General features: G+C 42.2%; 1 protein-coding gene across 1 annotated transcript; it reads right to left on the bottom strand.

The window, feature by feature from the left end:
* On the bottom strand, positions 1–24,232 carry LOC134796058 (tripartite motif-containing protein 2-like). The gene is made up of 11 exons (XM_063767992.1): positions 23,667–24,232; positions 19,981–20,090; positions 18,009–18,646; positions 17,573–17,813; positions 16,804–16,966; positions 12,148–12,324; positions 9,561–9,664; positions 5,848–5,933; positions 5,440–5,598; positions 4,906–5,038; positions 1–248 (listed from the first exon to the last, which is right to left on the bottom strand). Exons 1-11 carry the CDS (start codon positions 23,684–23,686, stop codon positions 1–3), a joined length of 2,079 nt encoding a protein of 692 aa, XP_063624062.1. The 5' UTR covers positions 23,687–24,232.
* Between the last annotated feature and the right edge of the window lie 430 nt (positions 24,233–24,662).

Below are 24,662 nucleotides of genomic sequence, written 5' to 3'. Positions count from 1 at the left end.
TCACCAATAAGTATGCAGCCTCAGACAGTTTCCTGCCAGATCCGCTAACAGAACCCTCTTGTTAGGCAGCAGCGTCAGCCCAGCGACCCGCCTGGGTTTCTTGTCAGCTAGCTCGCAAGCCGCCAGAATACGGCCGCCGCTCGCCTCGAGCACTAGCAGCGCGGGGCGGCCGCGAGCTGAACGTATGCATATTATGTGGCGGCCTGATTCTGATTCTTCGAGCGCTACGCCGCCATAGCCACCACGACCTGACAAGAAATAAAATTTGTAGATATATACACGGTGTAACATGAGGAAACCGAATAATTTTAACAGCGTATTCCTGATCATATTTAGAGACAAAAATGTCCTATAAACTTTTTTGAAATTCGCCTAGTTTCAGCGGTAATACCAATTTAAAAAAACAAGTTTTTATTGTTACATAGTGCAAAACGCCTTTTTGATGGCGATGTTGCTAAAGCCTGACCAGTAACATATGATCATTGTCAAGAGGGCGCTGTTTAGGGATTGCAATCCGGTCTGGTTTTGAATCCGGTCGGATCCGGCCGGATTTTGGCCTCAATCCGTCGGATCCGGCCGGATCCGGCCGGATTGGTATTTCGGATAAAAAATTCATCAAGTCACGTATTTTATTGTGTTTTTTAGCGTTATAATATGCGATATTAAGGATATTTTTATTGGATTAATAAAACGGCTGTTTTAAGTTTAAAAAATCAACGTTTTTATTACTTTACCACTAAGTCTTAACCACTAACCACTAAGTTTTGACGACCGGTCTGGCCTAGTAAGTATTGACCCTGCCTGTGAAGCCGATGGTCCTGGGTTTGAATCCCAGTAAGGGCATTTATTTGTGTGATGACCTGATGACACAGATATTTGTTCCTGAGTCTTGGTTGTTTTCTATGTATTTAAGTATTTATATATTATATATATCGTTGTCTGAGTACCCCACAGACCAACCCCTATAGACCGAGCTTATAGGACGACTCGCGGCCACCGCCCGTATGGTGTATAGGTCAAATATAAGATTGTTCGCGCGCCGCTCCGATCAGTTGCGCCCAAGGTTACGACCTGTTAGCAGTGTGCACGATTCAAAGAAAATAAATCCTAAACTATTGAATTCATTGGGAAATCATGGGATATTGCAGCGTAAAATGGTGTGGCAAGTCATCTAAGACATCGACTTACGAAACAGATGGAATAACATCCCACAGGAAAGTCAAATTCATTATTTCATTGAATAATGTTTCTTGTCCGCGGGGTTCATTTTATACTGGTCGTAAGCAGAGGCGAAGTATGTCCGTCCCTTTTCGTCAACTTGAAAATGCAATGCGCTATCCCTTTCCCTTTCGACTAGTGATGTGACGATGATGGTTTTTCAGTTGCGGAAACTTCGTGCTTCGTCATACCGTATTGTACCATTTTAGACATAATATATAGGTAATATGTTGTGTAAGTTTTTTAGAATCCTCTAGGCTGGCCTGGCGGAGCAGTTAGGCCGCATGTCACGAGATGGACCTGATGATGAACTTCAAAGAAGTGCGAGGGAACTCGGTGTTGGTTTGTGATATACATATGTTGTATGAGTTTTTTAGAATCCTCTAGGTGAGCAGTTAGGTCTCATGTCACGAGATGGACCTGATGATGACCTCCAAAGAAGTGCGAGGGATCTCGGTGTTGGTTTGTGATAGACATATGTTGTATGGGTTTTTTAGAATCCTCTAGGTGAGCAGTTAGGTCTCATGTCACGAGATGGACCTGATGATGAACTTCAAAGAAGTGCGAGGGAACTCGGTGTTGGTATGTCTTAGACATATGTTGTATGGGTTTTTTAGAATCCTCTAGGTGAGCAGTTAGGTCTCATGTCAAGAAATGGACCTGATGATGAACTTCAAAGAAGTGCGAGACAACTCGGAGTTGATTTGTAATAGGCATATGTTATTGGTCCATTTGAATATGTTTTCAATACAACCTTCTATGACCTTAATAAAACGGACAAAAGAAAATAATTGTATGAGATTTTGGCGACACTTTTTTCTCGTATCGAAAGAGATTGCGATTCTGAGTGGAAATAATATAAAAATTCTAAAATTTAAAATTCATGTTCTGGGTACTTTAAACAGAAATGCCCTAATATGTTAAGTAAACATTTCAGGTACATTGTTAAATTACTTAATGAAATATTAAATTAATCAATATAATTATTAAGTAAGTTTACTCTAAGTATTCTAAATTGGTAACAATTTTACCACAATAAATTTCGGTATCACTGGTAGCAGTACCCACTACCTGTAATGAACATGTCCCATCCCTACGCTTACACGTGTCAGCGCGCCATGTTTGAAACGACCAATCGCAACGCCGTGAGCACCCCTCCCGCACCTCACAGTTTGGTGATTTGCGTCGGGAACAAAATGGCCAATATTAGGTTTCTAGAGGCGGTGTTCTGTGGAGTACCCACAACACAAGCCTTCTTGAGTTTACTGTGGGACTTAACTAGTCAATCTGTGTAAGAATGTCTTATAATATTTATTTATTTATTTAAGTCTTGTTACAATAATCAGTCTCACAAATGATATCTTCTTTTTCTCTTAAAATATCTATAGCCCCACCCACATTTCCCACAAAAAGGTGCTTTCAATGCAACCATTTTAGTTTGAGCAAACAAAATTAATGAACGTGCATACATATACAAGTATACATTAAAACATTGTTTCACACGAAATATTAAACATTTTTAACGGGATAAGTTCACCTTTGTACACATTTACTGTATTCTCTCTGTGTTATGTAAGTACTTACTTTGTGCAATAAAGTGTTTACTACTACTACTACTACTACATTTTCCCACTTTATTTAGTAGCATAATAATAACAAAGTAACATATAAATAATAATAAAAAAATCATATTATAGGACATTTTTACACAAATCGACTAAGCCCCACGGTAAGCTCAAGAAAGCTTGTGTTGTTGGTACTCAGACAACGATATATATAATATACAAATACTTAAATATATAGAAAACAACCATGACTCAGGGACAAATATCTGTGCTCATCACACAAATAAATGTCCTTACCGGGATTCGAACCTAGGATCGCGGCTTCACAGGCAGGGTCACTACCCACTAGGTCAGACCGGTCATCAAAAGTCAACATATATTCCTCTAATTACTTTTAATTCGCCAAAACATTTAACTTAACTGCTGAAGTGCTGAATGAAGTTTTATAAATATTTATTCATTATATTTTAAATGCAGTTAACACTTATTATAACTGGGCTAAAGCGGTGGTAGCCGAGTGGATATGACGTCCGACTTTCAATCCGGAGGTCGCGGGTTCAAATCCTGGCTCGTACCAATGAGTTTTTCGGAACTTATGTACGAAATATCATTTGATATTTACCACTAGCTTTTCGGTGAAGGAAAACATCGTGAGGAAACCTGCATACATCTGCGAAGAAATTCAAAGGTGTATGTGAAGTCCCCAATCCGCATTGGGCTAGCGTGGGGACTATAGCCCAAGCCCTCTCGCGCATGAGAGGAGGCCTGTGCCCAGCAGTGGGACGTATATAGGCTGAAATGATGATGATGATGATGATAACTGGGCTATAATGGTTTGTACAAAATAAAACGAAAGAACATACTGTACATTAAATTACAATGTAACTACACAATAAATTGAATATAAACCAATCCAGTACTTAAGGTGCACTGAAATCTCAACGCTACGACGACACATATTTCGTCGGCTAGAAGACTGGCGTCAACTAACAAACAAATTGTTGCGTTACTGTTTGCCAGCGAGAAAATTCGAATATTGGCGAGAACTTTTAAACTTTAGCAGTGTTTTAAGCTGTTATTTTATATTTTAGCGCTTTGATTCACTTTACCGGATCCGAGACCGGATCCGGTGTCTTGAAAAATGAGTCGGATCCGGCCGGATTACCGGATCCGCCGGACCGGATTGCAATCCCTAGCGCTTTTATTCTCATGTATAGGGTGACAGTTCAGTATAGTATGAAAAATATAGTTCCAGTGAAATTCCACAACATGGCGCGTGATCATATATTACTGGTCAGGCTTTACTATGGGACGTAGTCTAAATATCCTTATTGATAGATGTCAAAAAGTGACAAGTAACACTTTGCAAAGACTAAGTTTTACGAAAAAAAAAGTAAAAATCCATTTTAAGTGACAAGTTTACCAATAACATTTAGGTACTTTTTATGTACAAATACATTCAAAAAATTTCGCGTCCTCGTGAGCACCTTGTATGCTGGCAAATAAGTTTTGTAGTTCACTGATAAGTAGCTGCAAGAAAAACAACAGCATAAACTTCTCTGCCTATGCTCCACTGACAAGCGGCTCTTGCGTAACTTATATATTACTAGTGGTTCTAACAGGTGGTCCGGGGGTCATGGATGGTCCCTAGAAGTACCTTAATTGGCTTGCGAATTAATAAACCTATTTTGACTTTGTCCTATACGTAATTGCTACCAAACAGTTGCTGATCCTTGACAAAATATATTTTTTGTCACGTTATCCCTTATCACTGAAAGGTTAAAAACCAGTGGCAACGTAGAATTATAGAAGCATATGGAACGTAAGGAATGTTCAAATCCCCTCGTACCTTTTAGGTACGAGTGCCAACGTGGCCTGTAGCGAATCACCGCTGTCGGTAAAGAACAGCCACGAGGGACGCTTCGCAGCGCTGCAAATATGGAACGTAACCACTGTACATAAGGCTGAAATTCCCTCGTACCTTTGGGCACGGACGCGAGCGAGGCCTGCGGTGTCTGCTATAGGTAACGACCAGTCGCGAGAGCGTATCACGGTGCCACTCAAATATAAACTATAAACACTGTATTGTAAGGTTTATATTCCTAAGCTCTAAGGTGAGTACCTTTAGGCACGGGCGCCAACGTGGCTTGCAGCGTTCCGCTGGCGTCGTACACGCGCACGGCCACGTCGGCCACCACCAGCACGTCGCCCGCCAGCGCCAGCCCGCCCACCAGCCCTAACTCACCGCCGCCCACCTGTCAATTAAATTACACAGATAAAAATAAATAGCCTTCGAACAATATTTCTCCTGGTTGAGAATCGCATTTCGTATACAACGGGCTAATAATTTTTTTTTTCTATAGAGTACATGAAAGGAGAGGCTACTATCAGATAAACGAATGTAGAAGCAACCAAAATGCTTACAAACATCTGAACATGACTTTATTGCCAAAGCGTCAGAACGCATATTACATTTTTTGAGCATCTATGTATATGTAAAATACAAGTACAGACAAGTTTATCACAGACAGCGAGTCGACGACCATTGGGGTCGCACGCCACGCACATTGGCTCCACTAGACGATCCGACTTGATCGTACGCAGAGTTGACCTTTCTACTCACCTGAAGGGATAACAGACACACACACATACTGACCTCCCGTTCTATCGCCCCACGTGCGTCGAACACAAACACGCATCGCGCGCCGTTGTCGCCGACGGCTAGTCGCCGACCATTCGGGTCGCACGCGACGCACACTGGCTCCACTAGACGATCCGACTTAATCGTACGCAGAGTTGAACCCTCTACGCTCACCTGAAATATATATGGGATAGTAGTAAAATAATGAGAGAGCAAAAAAGCATTGTTTCGATACATAAAATAACAACTAGTTGCGACCAATCGCGCGCGTAATGCGAACTCATCAACCAATCGCGTTGTGGCGTTAAACAGCACGATTGGCTCGAATTCGTGTGCGTGACACCGCTGCACTGGTACCATTTTTAGTGTCCGTAAGGGCCTTCTTACCGAAGATAAGTCAATGAAATGAATAATGTAATGAACCTCAGTGAGCGTCCTAGTCCGCCAGTTGACGGCGACTATGCCGTCCGCCGTGACCGCGATTCCTGTACAGCTGCGACCTGCTAGACCTGGAATAGTTACAGAACTATTTCAAACAGAACGTCGGATTTTGAAGTCAATACTGTGTAAATTTAGGGTCGGCAACGCGCATGTAACACCTCTGTAATTGCAGGCGTCTATAAGCTACGGTGACCGCTTACCATCAAGCGGGCCGTATGCTTGCTTGCCACCGACGTAGTGTATAAAAAAACAGTAACGGTCGGTTTCTTATTTCACCCGCGCGTCGTGAACTTGCCATTCTAGTCTAGTATACCGAGATGGTGAATGTTTTTATATCGTAGTTGAATAACGAAGTGCCGTGTGGTTGCCGGTTTAAGAATAGCCCACTCCGTTCTTATCCATGGATGTCGTAAAAGGCGACTTAAGGAGTAAATTGACAGTCACCTAAGTCAACTAGGGATTCCCAAGGAGGGTTAACGTCAGGCAGGCGGCCGGTTGTAAAAACTCATGCCAAACCCTTTTAGCAGCATTATCGGACTAAATGAGATGAGCGACAGGGCTAGGGCGTACCTCGCAGGCGACGCGCAGGGGCAGCACCCGGCTCCTGTGGGAAATGGACAAGGGTTGTCGCACCAGCCCGGGCGGGGGCGACGTAAGAAGCGAGCCCGGGAACCTAAGTATGTGAGATTGAGGTATGCTAGCTGGAATATAGGGACGATGACTGGGAAGGGGAGAAAACTAGCAGATGTAATGAAAAGACGAAGGATAAATGTAGCTTTTTTGCAGGAAACAAAGTGGAAGGGTGTGAGGGCTAGAGAGATTGGAGAAGGATATAAGTTTTACTACTATGGGAGTGACGGCAGACGAAATGGCGTTGGTATAGCACTCGATCGTCATTTGAAACAGAATGTCACAAATGTTGACAGGAAGAGCGATAGAATCGTCGCTATGAAAGTGATGTTAGAAAACGTCACACTCAATTTAATAAGTGTTTATGCTCCCCAGAGTGAATGTGACGATGTAGTGAAAGAGAAGTTTTGGGAGGATTTTGACGCAGTGACCATGACTATACCAGCAAATGAGGAGATATATGTGGGAGGGGATTTTAATGGACATGTTGGAAGAATGAATGTGGGGTATGAAAGAGTGCATGGGGGTTTCCGTTTCGGAATACGTAATACGCAGGGTGAAGCATTGCTACAAGCAGCTACTGCCTTGGACATGGCAATCGCCAATACCTGGTTCCAAAAAAAGGATGAACACCTGATAACCTACAAAAGTGGCAATCACACCACGCAAATTGATTATTTCCTTGTGAAGCGAAATAAAATCAACTGCATCAAAGGCACAAAAATAATACCAGGAGAACACCTTACTTCACAGCACAGGCTGCTTGTAATCGATGTGAACGTTAAAGTCCAGTCTCGTATGAGAACCGAACGGCCCCCTGCAAAGATAAGATGGCATATGCTAGAGAAGAATGAATGTGCTATAAAATTTAAAGAACGTGTAATATATAAAATGATAGAAATGAAAGGAATGGAAGGATTGAATACAAACGAATGTTGGAACGAGATGGCAAATTGTATACGGAGAGTAGCAAAAGATGTATTGGGAGAGTCGAAAGGGAAAGGTGTGATAGATAAGGAAACGTGGTGGTGGAATGAGGAGGTGCAGGAAGTATTAAAGAAAAAGAAGCAGGCATTTAAAGAATGGCAAAGTGTTGAAACTGGGCAGGAAATTGAGAAGGAAATAAAGAGGACAGAATATAAAGAATGTAAGAAGAAAGCAAAGCGTGCAGTTGCTATAGCCAGAACAGCAGCACAGGACCATTTGTACGAGTCTTTAGATAGTCCTAAAGGCGAAAAGCAGCTGTACCGCATAGCCAAAGCGAGAGAAAGAAGTTCCCGGGATATGTCTCATATCAAATGTGTGAAAGATGATGCAGGTAAGGTGATTACGAAAGACGAAGCGATAAAAGAACGTTGGAAAGCCTACTTCGAAAGGTTGATGAATGAGGAAAATGAATGGAACAGGGTACTACAGCACAGGATGATAAATATGGGTGCAGTGAAAGAAATATGTATGGACGAAGTAAGAACGGCTGTGAGAAGTATGAAAAATGGGAAATCTGTAGGACCAGATGATATACCAGGAGAGGTATGGAAGTTACTGCGTGAGGATGGATGTAAGTGGCTGACTTTGTTCTTCAATAAGTTGTTGCATGAAGAAACCATTCCCGACGAATGGTGCGACAGTTTGCTGGTGCCCATTTTTAAAAACAAAGGGGATGTACAGGAATGCAACAACTATAGAGGAATAAAGCTCATGTCACATAGCATGAAAATATGGGAAAAAGTGATAGAGAGACGCCTGAGAGATGAGAGTGATATAACACAAAACCAGTTCGGGTTTATGCCGGGGAGAGGTACAACAGACGCCATTTTTGCACTTCGCCATCTGTGCGAAAAATACAGACATGCCAAAAAGAACCTGCATATGGTGTTTGTTGACCTCGAAAAAGCATACGACCGAGTACCCCGAGAGGTTTTGTGGTGGGCTCTGAAAGAGAAATGCTTGCCTGGGAAGTATGTAGAGCTAATCCGGTCAATGTACAACCGATGTTGTACACGCGTCCGGTCAGCTGCTGGCACCACCGACAAGTTCAGTGTCACGGTAGGCTTGCACCAGGGATCGGCTTTAAGCCCTTACCTCTTCCTGCTTGTTATGGACGCTCTGTCGCCGGACATACAGGAGGAGGCACCCTGGTGTATGCTGTTTGCCGATGACATTGTGCTTGTTGGTGAAAACGAACTCGAGGTGCAGAGCAGACTTCAGAAATGGCGGCAAAAATTGGAGAATGTTGGCCTGAAGATCAGCAGATCTAAAACAGAACATATGTTCTGCGTGTGTGTTCTGCGGTCTCTCCAGTTTTGCTGCCATAGAACTCGACGGCGTTACATTGCCGGTCTGCTCCGACTTTAAGTACCTCAGTTCGCTCGTACAGTGCGATGGCGATATTGACCGTGACGTGAAAAACCGGATTAGCACGGGATGGATGAAATGGCGACAGGTCACGGGAACTATTTGCGACGCCCGAATGCCTCTTCGGTTGAAGGGTAAAATCTATAAATCAGTCATAAGACCTGTCGTCATGTATGAATCAGAGTGTTGGGCCCTAAAGGTGACGGATGAAAAAAGATTGCATGTAGCGGAGATGAGAATGTTAAGATGGATGTGTGGCGTGACGAGAATGGATAGGATAAGGAATGAGTATATAAGAGGAAGCGTGAAAGTTGCACCCATAACAGAAAAAGTAAGGGCAAATCGCCTAGCGTGGTACGGGCATGTGATGCGGAGGGATGAAAGTCATGTGACGAGAAAGGTATTACGAATGAATGTGGAGGGAAGTACGAGGAAAGGAAAACCGAGGAAAAGGTGGATGGACTGTGTGAAAGATGATATGAAACGAACGCAAGTGAATGATGAAATGACGGGCGACAGAGGTGTGGAAGAGAAAGACATGCTGCGCCGACCCCAAGTGAATGGGATAAGGGCAAGAGAATGATGATGATGAGTTGAATAACGAAGTTCAGTTATGCTTCGAAACCATCGACGTAAAAAGAAATAGTGTGATATGACAAGCCAAAATATTTAGTAGATTATCTGTACAAGAAATAAGACTGAACATTGACCTTCATTGACGATGTGCGACTTAAAGGCGAAAGTTTCTTCATCCAGCACCATCACACGTGAGTTCCCCGCGTCCAGCACGTAGATCTCACGGCGTTTCGGACATCTGTGAATTATACATATTATATTTAGTCTTAGCAGATATACGATAACGACGATAAAGTCGTTTACACACACTTTGAAATGTCATTGGAAACTAAACAAAGCTGTACAAACAGCAACATTCCTAACTGTACATCGGTGGACAGTGGACAGTGGACAGTTAACAGTGTGCGCGATGGTACTATGGGTGCTAGGCGACAATATACTTATTTATGTATATATATATTTATATGAATAAATACATACTTATATACAGTTTTTATACCTAATCCAATGGCATATTACAAGCTCGAAATAAACAATTTAAGTAATTAATCAAGTGGTGTTTTCTGTCAGCGAAAGGAAACCCAGCCAGCTCGCACCAATAATACCGATATCTAAATAGATAAACCTTTTGAGACAAGCAACGTTGTGTTCTTTTATGAGACTATCTTAATCTACTGTGTTGATTGGTATAAATATTATATTGGTATATGATTTATAAGCTGGACATCGACATCGATGGTCTGCTTTTGATCGCAGAGAGACGATGGACAAGAGCAGTGCACGACCGGACGTCGGGTTGGAGATCTGTGGGAGAGGCCTATGTCTAGCAGTGAGTCTTTCAGATATGATGATGATGAGTCCCTAGTGTGCCGTTATACACAGTATACACACCTGGCCACGGCCACGGGCTGGCTGAGCTGCTCCTTGCCGGCGCCGCGCGCGCCCCACAGCAGCAGCGGCGCGGCGGCGGGCGCCACGTCGGCGCGCAGCGGCGAGTCCCGCACGCAGCGCGAGAACACCAGCACGCGCACCGTCAGCGCACCCGCGGCCCACGGTGTATGACAGTATACACACCTGGCCACGGCCACGGGCTGGCTGAGCTGCTCCTTGCCGGCGCCGCGCGCGCCCCACAGCAGCAGCGGCGCGGCGGCGGGCGCCACGTCGGCGCGCAGCGGCGAGTCCCGCACGCAGCGCGAGAACACCAGCACGCGCACCGTCACCGCACCCGCGGCCCACGGTGTATGACAGTATACACACCTGGCCACGGCCACGGGCTGGCTGAGCTGCTCCTTGCCGGCGCCGCGCGCGCCCCACAGCAGCAGCGGCGCGGCGGCGGGCGCCACGTCGGCGCGCAGCGGCGAGTCCCGCACGCAGCGCGAGAACACCAGCACGCGCACCGTCAGCGCACCCGCGGCCCACGGTGTATGACAGTATACACACCTGGCCACGGCCACGGGCTGGCTGAGCTGCTCCTTGCCGGCGCCGCGCGCGCCCCACAGCAGCAGCGGCGCGGCGGCGGGCGCCACGTCGGCGCGCAGCGGCGAGTCCCGCACGCAGCGCGAGAACACCAGCACGCGCACCGTCACCGCACCCGCGGCCCACGGTGTATGACAGTATACACACCTGGCCACGGCCACGGGCTGGCTGAGCTGCTCCTTGCCGGCGCCGCGCGCGCCCCACCGCAGCAGCGGCGCGGCGGCGGGCGCCACGTCGGCGCGCAGCGGCGAGTCCCGCATGCAGCGCGAGAACACCAGCACGCGCACCGTCAGCGCACCCGCGGCCCACGGTGTATGACAGTATACACACCTGGCCACGGCCACGGGCTGGCTGAGCTGCTCCTTGCCGGCGCCGCGCGCGCCCCACAGCAGCAGCGGCGCGGCGGCGGGCGCCACGTCGGCGCGCAGCGGCGAGTCCCGCACGCAGCGCGAGAACACCAGCACGCGCACCGTCAGCGCACCCGCGGCCCACGGTGTATGACAGTATACACACCTGGCCACGGCGACGGGCTGGCTGAGCTGCTCCTTGCCGGCGCCGCGCGCGCCCCACAGCAGCAGCGGCGCGGCGGCGGGCGCCACGTCGGCGCGCAGCGGCGAGTCCCGCACGCAGCGCGAGAACACCAGCACGCGCACCGTCAGCGCACCCGCGGCCCACGGTGTATGACAGTATACACACCTGGCCACGGCCACGGGCTGGCTGAGCTGCTCCTTGCCGGCGCCGCGCGCGCCCCACAGCAGCAGCGGCGCGGCGGCGGGCGCCACGTCGGCGCGCAGCGGCGAGTCCCGCACGCAGCGCGAGAACACCAGCACGCGCACCGTCAGCGCACCCGCGGCCCACGGTGTATGACAGTATACACACCTGGCCACGGCCACGGGCTGGCTGAGCTGCTCCTTGCCGGCGCCGCGCGCGCCCCACAGCAGCAGCGGCGCGGCGGCGGGCGCCACGTCGGCGCGCAGCGGCGAGTCCCGCATGCAGCGCGAGAACACCAGCACGCGCACCGTCAGCGCACCCGCGGCCCACGGTGTATGACAGTATACACACCTGGCCACGGCCACGGGCTGGCTGAGCTGCTCCTTGCCGGCGCCGCGCGCGCCCCACAGCAGCAGCGGCGCGGCGGCGGGCGCCACGTCGGCGCGCAGCGGCGAGTCCCGCATGCAGCGCGAGAACACCAGCACGCGCACCGTCAGCGCACCCGCGGCCCACGGTGTATGACAGTATACACACCTGGCCACGGCGACGGGCTGGCTGAGCTGCTCCTTGCCGGCGCCGCGCGCGCCCCACAGCAGCAGCGGCGCGGCGGCGGGCGCCACGTCGGCGCGCAGCGGCGAGTCCCGCACGCAGCGCGAGAACACCAGCACGCGCACCGTCAGCGCACCCGCCGCCCAGGGTCGTAACGTGATCCTGGAAAACATTCCAGTAATAATCAATCATGCTTGAATTTAAAAGTAAGTGTCGTGCTTTGCACCTTTTGGACCTGTTAAGGCTCAAAGTACATGCTGCAGAATTCCCTCATCATACACTGAAATACATTTCATATACGAAACAAAAAGTGACTATTCCACCTGTCCATTTTTTTGACCAATATCATTGCATCTCACTCACTCATTAAAGCAAAATGTGAGACGCAATACACATTGGACAAAGAAATTGAATAGGTGAAATACCATCCTAAGGCCTACAGTGCCCAGAGCTGGAATCGACTCGGCGTCTTCTGAATTCGCCTTATGTTCCATTTAACTGCGTCTGGGTCTAGCACAACCTCTCTTGCGTTCTATTCTACCTTCCGAAACAGTTACAAAGAAATGGTCGTGTCGCATCCAATACCCAATAATTTTACCTCATCTGTCCTCTATGGTTTTCAGAGGGCCTACCGCGAACCACTTACGTACGAATTTACCAGTGTGACAGAGAGGCAACACGTCGAACGAGGAACTGAGAATCCTCTATAGTCACTAGAAACCGCCCCGTAACCGGAACCAATCCATTTCTAAAATGACCATACTGTCACATAGCGCCAGCTAGTGGTTTTGGTGGAACTTCGTTGTTTTTGGTTATTTCTGTTAGTGTTAATTTCTTTTTAGAAATATTGAACATGATTTAATTTAATTATATAGTTTAGATACAAATAGAAATATTGGTATTTCGCCTTTTTTAGAGCACCGTACAAAACTTTGTTCACGGTGCTCTTATGGGATCACTTCGGTCTTGCAAATCGGTTAAATGCGTTTTTCTCAAAGACCGTTTGATGTAGGTACCTGAAATTTGGAATAGTTATGGCAAGTACCATCACTAACACTGTGAATAAGTCGAAACTGCTTATTTCTGATTTTAGGGGGAAATTTAGGGGGTTAGAGGGTTAGGCTGAATTTTATTTTCAATTGTAAGAATCGTGTGAGGTACCATTAGAAAGCTTGCAAAAAATTGAGTCGATGGACTGATTTTGACTTCATTTTAGAATGCAATAGTTTCGATAAAAAATGCATTTAAAGTTGCAAGTTTTCATACAAAATTTTTCACCTCTGTCCTGTTATTTTCGCGAAAACTATAGCTAACAGGCAGCTGACCAGTCAATATCCAACTAAAACAAGTATGGAGACGGCGGGAAAATTATCAGGTTAACTCTATCTTTATTAGTTTTTAAACTGCAGCCTGATCTTTGGTTGCTTAGGGCTAGCTAACTGATGCTTACACTGGTGATTTCATATTAGGAAGTAGTTTTAGTGAGAAAGATCCTTACTTAAAACTTTGGCATTGAAATTTATGACTTATGTCTTTGATACAAAGTTTAATTCTACTTACTTACTTTTGTGAGATATTTCATTTTTTTTCTGAATAGCCTACTATAAGTATGAGAGAGTAAAAGATCTGGAAAATGCAACCTTGTAATAAAGCAAATAAGTTTAAATTTCGAACGGGCTTTCCAACCAATAGACTATCGCAGTGTGCTCAGTAAGAATCATATTTATTGTTGGAGTTTATCAGTACAAATTTAAATTAAGAATTCCGTTCTTCACTGTCGTTGTTTTTTTTTTTTCACATTAGCGCACATAGAGTTAGTAAAGCGTATAGAGATAATAAAGTCATTTAATATTTATTAACAGCTATGGCGTCATCTACCTATAGATTTTATTGAGAGTATCTGATTCGTCGAAACAGTATTCCTTCTCATTAAGTACCATTACATTTATGTATTAATTGTATACAGTCTGTATATTTTTGAACAGATCGGTGAGAGCAGCATCTAGATACTGTTCTGTTATAAAAAATAAATTTGGAAGACCGGGCGCAGCACGGTTCCATTCTTATCGACTATCACTATGCGCGTCCCTTTTGCACTAACATACTTGTTAGAACGTAACAGGCATGGTGACAAGCGATAAAAACGCGACCGTGCTACGCCGCCTGTATTGTATATGACAGTTAAAATTCACAGGTTTTGGAAACAAAGGTAAAGTTGACGAAATATAAAGTAAGCCGATCTTGATCAAACTTGTTTGAGTGACAAAGATGTCAGTTAAGATTTGGTACTCATGAATTCCAGTTCTACTAAAATATTTTTTCTTTTAAAAGCTGACTTACAATAAGTCCAAAATTGTGCGGTAAGTTAGGTTTATATTCAAATTATACGCAATTCTTTGTAGCAACTCCGCCAAGTGGACGGAAACAGGTACTGGACGGCAAACTGACGCAGTTACCCTACTTGTACTAAAACTTAGACATTTATTAATACTTATTTCTGTGACTTATATGAAACATGAGCAAATTGATTAATACTTTACTTTAATTACATTTTGTGTAAAGCCCCCTCCACACTTGTGCGCGAATTGCGGCGCGAAGCCGCGAACGCGAGTGTGGCGTCGATTTTCGTAGACAGCGAAATCCGCGCCCGCGATTCACGCGCATAGTCTGGAGGGGGCTTCAGAAACAAGCCTAAACGTCAAAAACCGAGAAATGCCGAATCACAGACTTAATTGTAATATTATTTCTTTTTGAGTGGTGCCTGCCCAGTCTACAAGTTTAAAATACAACAATTGCGACTATATCAAAGATTATCATGAGGTCGTATGTATACCCAGTATGTTTGACGGATTTAGTTTTTCATGCTCGAAGTTGCCTGTCAACTCTGACGTATATTAAATTGTCAACTATTTTGGTGTTTGAAAGAATCAATAATTGGCAAAGTGCCCAGGCAGAAAAAGCCATTCTCACAAAAAAAGAATGAATAATAATGAAAATGTTCAGAAAAGTGGAATAATATACTTCAATATGTTATGGATGCTAGTAAGATGTAAAAACAACAGTTTAGCGGAATGTCAGTTTACGAAATGGTTTGTACAAATTACAGAGAAATTCATAATAATTTGTTTCTACTAGAAATGTGCCTTCACCAAACGTTTTAGATAAACGGTAGGCCTATATTATATAAACGTTCTTGATTTCGGTTGGCCGAAATGGGACATACGATTTTTCCTCTTTTCACCTCCAAGATGAGGTTGATTGTTAGTGTTAGAAAGCTGTAATTTGCTATGGATATACAATCAACGCGACAAGGTGGTAAATAACATCTTTAATCTCTAAAAAATATATCTAAGGTAGAAGCTTTATAACTTCTACATTACCTATACTAGCCCAGAGGCCTTTAATAAAAGTCCAAACTCCAAGGTCCCAGAGCTCCCAGACATTACCTTCTTATTTCCTAATAGTGAATAAAATGTACTTATGGGATAAATTAGTATAAGTATCCAAACTTAAAACCACCTAGGGATGTGTCGTACGGTGCTCTGAACACCGTAGTCTTGACTTCGTGCTTGGCCAATTATTCTTAATATTGTGTCGTTAGGTAATTAAACCTACATGTTTTAAAGGGTAGCACAATATGACTGGCAACGTGCAGTTCGTGTTGTAAAGAGCACTAAATTTGAAATGGAAGGAAAATAGAAGAAGAAAAGACGGCCTGGATTAGTGTCAGAACATATATTGGTTGTTCCAAAAATTAAAATATATTAATATAAAGCTCAGCGTGGAAATCCATTGTCGCTGTATAGTTCCGGAGATACATATTTTGGTTACTGGGTTTTAATAGGTCGAGGCAAACGTTGCTTTCCTTTGCCATGTTGCTGAGGAAAGAGGTGGGTGCCCTTGAGCGTGGCAAGCTGATGTAAGAGACGGGTCTTCTCGGGACGCCTTCATGGCCATGGTCACGAGTTCCGACCCAAATGCTATTCTTGACCGCTTCAGACTTTTCTGTAAGTGTTACGATTCGGTTCAGTGTTTAGGTGTTTGTCAGCAGTTGTGCACAAAGCTAAATCTCATGATATTTGTTATATTTTTAGATCGTCTGTCTCGTTCGTCTGGCGGAATGCAGAGGAGTTAACTTGGAGGAATTAATATCGTCTGTGGCAGCAGGTATGTGTTGGCCCTTGGGTAGCCCTTAGTAAGCTCATAGTTTACTTGAAGTTCAAGTTTTGTTATTGTCATAGATCGGTAACCTTTTGCTTTTGTCACATCTATAATGAATAACTTTAATATCATAACCAAGGTTTACTGTGATCAATGGACAGTGTTACTTGCCAAATTTAATGCTCAGGTGTAACTTTTCGTGTTATAATTACCTGAATAAAAATTAATTAAACAACTAGTTTGTTGGTGGTTTATCCAAAACTGTAAGAATATAGATATTAATGAACCAACAGCTCTACCGTTAGCAGTCTGAGCTAGAAGTTGTAATTTTAGGGTATGTAGGAGTTTTGAAAGAAGAAATAAAACAGCTATCAAGTGGACTCTTGTATTTTCTTTCCCTTATTACATCCCTAGGTATTATGTAAACAGCTGGGTACATTTTCCTTAGTTTCATAGGTTTACAGGTTACACAATACATACCTGTAGTGACCAGAGTCGAGATCCGTGACAGTGCAGGGTAGAGGCGCATCGTCCAAAGTGGCGGCCGCGCTGACAGGGTCGCCGCCCGTGCTGCGCGCCTCGCCGTGGTAATCCACCGTGCGGAGGATCACGCTCACTTCCAGACCACAGACACACCCTGATTCTGGAAACCAACGAGTGTATCGCTGAGCTTCAACTCATGGCACATTGATTATATTAGGCATATTTGAGACTACTGATAACCCTGCTGACCTAGCTAGATCGATTTATCGCCCCCGAAAACCCCATGTAGCAAATTTCATACCCGAAATATATAGCCGGTATAGCTTTATTTGACGTTCATAAGCGCATTGTAATATGCCTACTTGAATAAACTTTTATTTTTTCTTTTATCTTATCTTATACCTATAAATAAACAAGAATTGCTCGTTTAAAGGTAGGTATTACAAGAATTGCTCGTTTAAAGGTAGGTATTACAAGAATTGCTCGTTTAAAGGTATTAGCTTTAAAATAAAATATACCTATTGGGATGGCAATGACACTTCTCAGACCCCCGATGACAAAGTTAGATATTTTCGCCACAGCACTATTTAGATAAATTTCGCATTTGCAATTATTTTAGTCTTTGTTTTTTAGAAAAAGGTAAACATTTGACCACAATATCACCTGATGGTAAGTGCCGATGCAGTCTAGGATGGAACATGCTTACCTAAAAGAAACCCATACCCTAACCCTAAGAAACCCTAAAAGATATTCATGAAATCCTTACCTAATTGCAAAGTACATAGGCCAGGAAACGTCGTACTGGTCCTTACTCTCCCAAGTTCCGCCAGTGCTTCCGCGAATCTCTGCTGAGCATCGTTATGAGCAAAGTCCACAGCCAAGAAAGCGTTTTCGCGAGGCTCGGCCAGCGCCGCCGCGTCTCCTAACCGGGCGCCTAATGCTGCCGCTCGGCTGCTTACTTCGCGGACTTCCACTTGCTGTTGGAGGCCTGAACATTCTGCTTCAACCTGAGAATAACAACTGAACGTTATGTGATATTTGGTTATCGTATCCAGATCAACATGATCGCTACTTAAAGTAAATGTTCGTCGCCGATTGCCAACTTTTTAGAGTATTAGAAAATGGCATCGAAAGAGTGAGAAGAGAAAATGATAGGGTTTGACCCGTCAGTGTTCAACTTATTAAATCTGAATCAGTCTTACCTTAGTTTTCTCAGCGTCTATTAACTTTAATTGTTCTTCAAGTAACTTCCTTTTATGTGTGGCAGCGGCCGACGCCGCCGACTTCAGTTCACTATGTCGTTTCTCTAAGGCAGCTTTCAATTCGTTAAAATGCCTGTCTATAGCGTCATCAGCTGCAGTGGCCGCAGCCTCTAACCTTCTCAACTCACTGGCAACCGCATCTCTTGCTGAACCAAGCTTACTTAAACACTCATTTGCTCTATATAGTAGAATTTCCGACATTCTTTTTAACGCTATAGAGAATGGTACTACAGTGTGGTCGCAAGGCGTGTCGCTGTGCGGCCCATCAGCACAATGTCGACAGAAAACGCAGTCGCAAGTCTCGCAAAAAAGCAGCTCGCGACCAGGATGAGAACTGCACTGTGGAATGACTTCTCTTCTCTGTCGGGCCATTAGATCTAAAAGCTGATTGACAAGGAACGAGGGTGGTAACGCTTGGACCCCGCCTCTCGGTATAGTTATGAGTTCGCGACAGATGGGACATCGGAAGCTACCAGCGTCTCTGGTCTGTGAGGCGGCTATTCGAGTTAGGCAATGTAAGCAGACTGTGTGTGAGCATTGGAGAAGCTTAGGCGTGTGTTCACCGCCGTCGTAAGTGCCTGAAAATAAATTATTTATTCATCAAAACACTTTTCCAGTCCTAGTTACTTCTTGTTTTAGCCAAGAAAAAACAACTACTAAATGATGTTAGATTGAGTTCCTTACCAGGATGCCGCTTTTTGTGTGGGAGATATTTAAGAATATATTGAATAGTAGGTATCAAGCAAAAACAGATCTTAATCAAGATGGAGCGGATGAGGTGGTGTGCAAACTTGAATTCGCGTCACAAAAAACATCGGTAAATTTAAATTATAGAGGACTAAATTAACTTCGTGATTGTCTAATTTATAATCCATCAAAGCAATATTGTGTATACATAATACATAGGAATTCAGACTTTGCCTGATAAGAAATTAAAAGTACCTATGCCCAAAATATCTTTATGATGACACATATATACTAAGTAGTAGCTTAGTGGTCATTAATATTCAATCAACACTAAGGGTTTTGCTTTTACTACTAGCTACTTGACATCAGAGTTATTTCTGTATACATAACACTTAAACATAAGGTGTGGCTTGGTCGTAGTAAATTACGTCAGACCTTTGGCTTGTACGAAGCATTGTATTTAAGGATTCGCTTATTAACGGCTAAGGGCCTGCATTATGTCCTTAAACTTAAGTTAACAAAGTGAATTCTCACATATTATAAAGTGTTGTGTAATAATTTCGAAATACTTGATCTATTCTTGCTTATGTTTGATGATGATGACGACTTGTATAGGTAATTGATGAAGTCGTACGTTATTATCCTGTCACAACAAATAAAAATGTATATCTTTTATAGAAACTGTTTTAAATCGTTATTGTTTTCAGATTGGTTTTTGTTCGTAAGTGTCCAATACAAGACCTCCAAACGGTCGGTTATGCGATGTGACATCCTAGGTCACATCTATAGTCTACATTGCCGTTTACCATCTAGCGGTACGTACGCTTGTTTGCCACCATAATAAACATATCATAGTCAAAGGAATTAAATGTGTACAAATTGGAGCAATTTATCGTATGACTGATTTTAAAAGCGAAACTAGATGTCACTGTATACCGTCATACATTTGTTTGGTTCTAGCGTCACTCACTGTTTGATAATCTAATCAATAACACCCAGTCTAGTCTAGACAAGACGCACTTAGAGCAGTTACAGCACCCTACAGCTACAACGCCATTGAGTCAAAATCAGACCAAAAGCATATTGCTCCATTTTGTATTAACAGCAATGACTTAGCAGATCATTGGTTCTTCCTTCTCCTTCCTTGAATGAATAAAGATTACTATTGGCCAGTTACGTCATCTCATTCCTTTGCCTATGGTGAAATAAAAAAACTTGTACTAACATAAACATGTGCCGCAGGTAAGGAAGCTCTCGTTAAAGTCCTCGTAGTTTATAGAGACGGTCTCGACGAGCGTCGAACTCATGCTCGCCATCCCGACGCCCAAACGTGAACTGTGACAAATGGAACAAGCAGAGTGATACAGGAAAACAATCGACAATCCATAGATATGAGAATACAAGAGATATGCCGCGCAGCTGCGGCGAGATCTGAACGAAGTTCAGTTCAGTTCAAGTTGAGTCCTGAACATATTATACTACTCTTTGGTCCTGAACTTCAAATTTTAGAACTAAAAAGTCACCGTTTGCATAAGGTTTTTGACAATCAAACACACAGGGTTTTTCTGTGATTTTTGCAGGAACCATTATTTTATTACGAAACAGGCGGCTTAGCACGGTCGCGTTTTTATCCCTTGTCACCATGCCTGTCACGTTCTAACAAGTATGTAAGTGCGAAAGGGACGCGCATAGTGATAGTCGATAAAAATGGAACCGTGCTGAGCCCGCAGGACTTTAATTATATCGTTTCATTAAAAAAAAGTATTTTTTTAAAGATACTCGTAATAACAACAGAATATATGATTTATGGTGCACGTGTTGAGCGTTTGTTTCCTGCGCAAAATGTTTAGAAGTAAAGGTAACGAATTGCAAACACGGATGTTTGTTGTTTACATGTAGTGAACATACATGTTTACGTTATTTGCAATCAATTCAGCTTGTGTATCTGCGCAAATCAGAACATAATAATATTCTGTATTATATACACCAGGTATTGATCTGCAATCTGCAAGCATTAGTTTCTGAAGTGAAACTTCTATTTGCCACAAAATATAAATGGCAAGGTTCCTGGCGGGTGAGATCTGGCTACTTGACAAGTGGTGGCGCCATTTTCATAGATGGCGCCACCACTTGTCAAGAGACCTCTTGGTAGCGCGATTTTTTGTTTACATTGACAGTCTTGAATTCTTTATTCATATGTCTTTGCTTATGCCGCCAATGTTGTGTTTATTATGTAGTTGAAAGTGTTGAAACATAAAATAAAAAATAATAAAACTTCCAACAGCGTTTCAGAAACTAAAATAAAGTAATGACGAATCTCTTGTATTCTGATATCCACGCCCCAACCTGACCAATATAGTGGGACCACATACGTGCCCAAATGTACAGCAAATGCGTGCATCATATCTACTTTGGTCAGATTGTTAATACTGTGCACCAATGTTTGGCTCAATCAGAATTAACAAACTTGTGAATAATATTGTTTAAGATATTCATTCATGAATTTATTCTGAGTATAGCAGTGGTGAAATACCTATTGAACTTGATTCATACTGGTTTACCTATTTAAGGACATTCAGCACTATATTCTAGGTGCATGTTCTTAAAGTAAAAGCAAGAAATTAGCTTTGAATTAGATTAGAATGAGGGCCAGCATCTGTGAAAACCTACTGTCAAGAATAAATTGATGATGAATTGATTGAGTTAATTCTGTTTAAGCCACACTGCCAAGGTTAGTTTATAAACTAGAAAAGGAAGTATGATTATAGAAGGTAAAATAAAGATTATATAAGGAAATAGTAATAACATTATAAACACACTGAAACAGGGAATAATATGATTACATTTCATTAGATCTACAAAATAATGGTCCTTTGTGGTAAATTTTATCCCTACAAAATTTTCCTATTTTTAATTAGAAACCTTGTTGTATAGTAAATTGGGATGATTTTCGTTTGTTTGAGAAAGCAATGAAATATCTCAAAATAAAAAGTAAGTACTATATTTAGTTTGTGAAAGGTTCTAATTAGATTGAAAAGGAGTATACATTGTCATGCACATTGGGTCTTACAAGGTTATAATTATAAACATATAAAGCAGGTTTAGTTAGTAGTCATTAAAAACAAAACAATAAAGACAATATAAAACAACAAAAACAAAACTTACTAGCAGAACACTTATGGGTGACTGGAAATGTTAGAATTTCAAAACAAACCGTTGTTATAACTGAATGATCATTAGAACATGTCAGATGCATGATTAGTTACATCATTATTACATGGAATCTAACCTGATTGCTGACTAGTATGTGATAATGCAGTCATGTGTGAATCACCGGCAGATTGCCACCAGACTCCCGCTCATCTCATTGCCTTTAATTGAATGTAGGCAATTAAATCAGAATTATGTAGTTTATAATTGTGTTGTGCTATTTAAAAATGTTTGTAGTGTTTAGTCTAATACTTATGACACTCGGAGTAATTAACAATGGAGCCGCCATTAACAGGCGTTCCCCTCTGTCGAAAAAAGGCGGCCAATGGTCAACCACATGTCAACCATATGTATGGACTGACGTTTATCTGACATGACGTACCTATACATTTGATGTGCCCCTCCCCCGCAAAAAACGGCAGACTATTTTGTACCGAAAATTTTAGACATGGCGGCTCCATTGTTAATTACTCCGAGTTATGACACAATTTTATTTGTTTCTGTTGAAATTGAGATGACAAAACCCTATGCAGTGTTTTGTTTGTGGTTTAACCTCGTAAGACCCAAGCCAATTTTAGCGCTTTCAAATTTGGAACTTTCTTTTATTTCTATTTTAGTTCATAACTCGAATTTAATTTGAATAAAATAATATCTATTGCTTTATTCATCTGAAGTTTAATGGACCATACATTCAGAGTTCAAATACCAGCAGTTAATTGATATGTAGGACTATAAGTTTTAATGTACCTAACATAACATTTGGCTAAAAAGGATGTATTAATTGGCAATGTAGCAAAATCGACAAATATTCGAAGAATTCTTTTTTTTTCTTTAAATTCTTATTTGTTTCTGCATTTAATAAAAGCACTTTCCTTCCCAGATTTTTTATCATCTTTAAATGAATTTAATCAACTTTTCACTTTCCCCTAAATCTAAATGATATTTTGCATTCAGTCCACCATTTGTACATTGTTGTATTATATATAATAAATGTAAAATGAATAAACAATTACATTACCAAGTGCAATCTATTCTAGAACTCATACATAATTATGTATTGCTTCCATAATCAACCTAACAGGAACTTAGTATCAGACTTGACCTTCATTGATAATATAACTACACATTTACAGCACAAATATCAATTCAAATAACATTAAATACTGGACTATATTATTTTGATTTCATTCTGAATGGTTTCATGACAATATTTAGAAAAAATATTTTTTTTTGTAAATAAGTGAGAACAGGTGGAAAAGCAATATTCTTTTTAATAACCTACAATATTCTTTTTCTGCCTAGTTAAATCATCTTTTCCTCTCTCAGGATAGGACAGGACAGGAATGTAGGGATTGGGATACTAAAATTCGTACCTCAATCATTTTAATTTAAACCATAACTTTGTTTTATTTTACTTAATCATTTTAATATAGATTTTAAAACTAAACAAAATAGTAAATATAATGCAGATTCAAGTAATTAGTATTGGTATTTAAAACAAAATTTGTTCATTTGTCTTAAAACTACTTAGGATAAAGCTATTTTACAGAACTATAGAATATGTTTACTTTTGTAAGAGGTTTAGTCACACCTACTAAGTTGTACTACTAGTAAACAAACTAAAAGGTGAAATAGTGCGTGAATTTACCGGTAGATAAACTGATTAAAAAAAGTAAATAAATAAAGTGAGCAGGTACTTACAGAAAAGAGCAACAATACATGGAAATGACCTCAGGAGCTACACATAGACACACCTCTCCTTATCTCTTTCCAAGTAGCGACACCGAATCTCCGCTTTAACTTTATGGCTTTTTTAAGCAAATGTAACTGCCTGTGAATAGATCGGGTTGAGTAAACACTTCACACATAACTCGTTAGCGTAGCTCAAGTTAACGCGTCTTTATTACGACGGAGATGGACTCACGCAAATATATATAGTAACTCTAGCTATTTTAATGAAAATCAGTTACACTGTTTAATAAAACAAGCTAAATGCTCTTTCGTAATCGATCGATAAGTATTAGAAAAACTATTCTCATGACAAAGAAACATCATATATTTACAATATTTCCTTGCTAACTTCCTGTCACCGGTACTATTGATCAACATAATATTGAAATGGAAAGGGTATTACTGTTTCACGTTGCGAATCTACATGATTGAGAAGAATTTTGAATACAAATATTTATCAAAATCAAAACTATTTCGAGCGAGTCGACCATTAACCTCACACGAACTGTCAGACTGCGTTCGACTAGACTACGATTGCGCATGTTTGATTACTTTGCTCGCATTAGTACGTTAGTGCTTATTACAATGAAATAAGGTATATTTTGATATAGAATTAATTGGTTTACCAATATTTTAAAATAATAGATATTAGCAGAAAATATTAGGAAATGCTAAACCTAGGGTCCGGATTGGATCTAAAACAGTGCACTAAAGGCCCTTATCGTTCTTCAAATTTTGTAAAAACAACGTGGCAAAAAATATTCCTTAAAAATAACCGACTAAAAATTGATGCAACGTATAATTTTATCAGTACCGGAACATATTGCTATGACCATCGAAGTAGGCGCTTAATTAATCGTTGGTTATACGCGTACTTACGTACCCCTACTTTTAACGTACACTTAAATATCTATTACCTGTCGATAAAATGTACAAAGTATATAGGTAGTAACAAAACAAATTTAA

Source organism: Cydia splendana, chromosome 13, assembly GCF_910591565.1.
Source record: "Cydia splendana chromosome 13, ilCydSple1.2, whole genome shotgun sequence".
In the NCBI taxonomy this organism is placed as follows: domain Eukaryota; kingdom Metazoa; phylum Arthropoda; class Insecta; order Lepidoptera; family Tortricidae; genus Cydia; species Cydia splendana.
This window is presented reverse-complemented; position numbering and strand designations above follow the sequence as displayed.

Coding starts and splice junctions, on each gene's coding strand:
- LOC134796058 (XM_063767992.1), bottom strand. CDS start 23,686: ATGTATTGTTGCTCTTTTCT. Junction 16,967..17,572: donor CCTATGTACTTTGCAATTAG/GTAAGGATTTCA, acceptor GTTGGTTTCCAG/AATCAGGGTGTGTCTGTGGT. Junction 249..4,905: donor GTTGGCGCCCGTGCCTAAAG/GTACTCACCTTA, acceptor ATTTCTTGTCAG/GTCGTGGTGGCTATGGCGGC.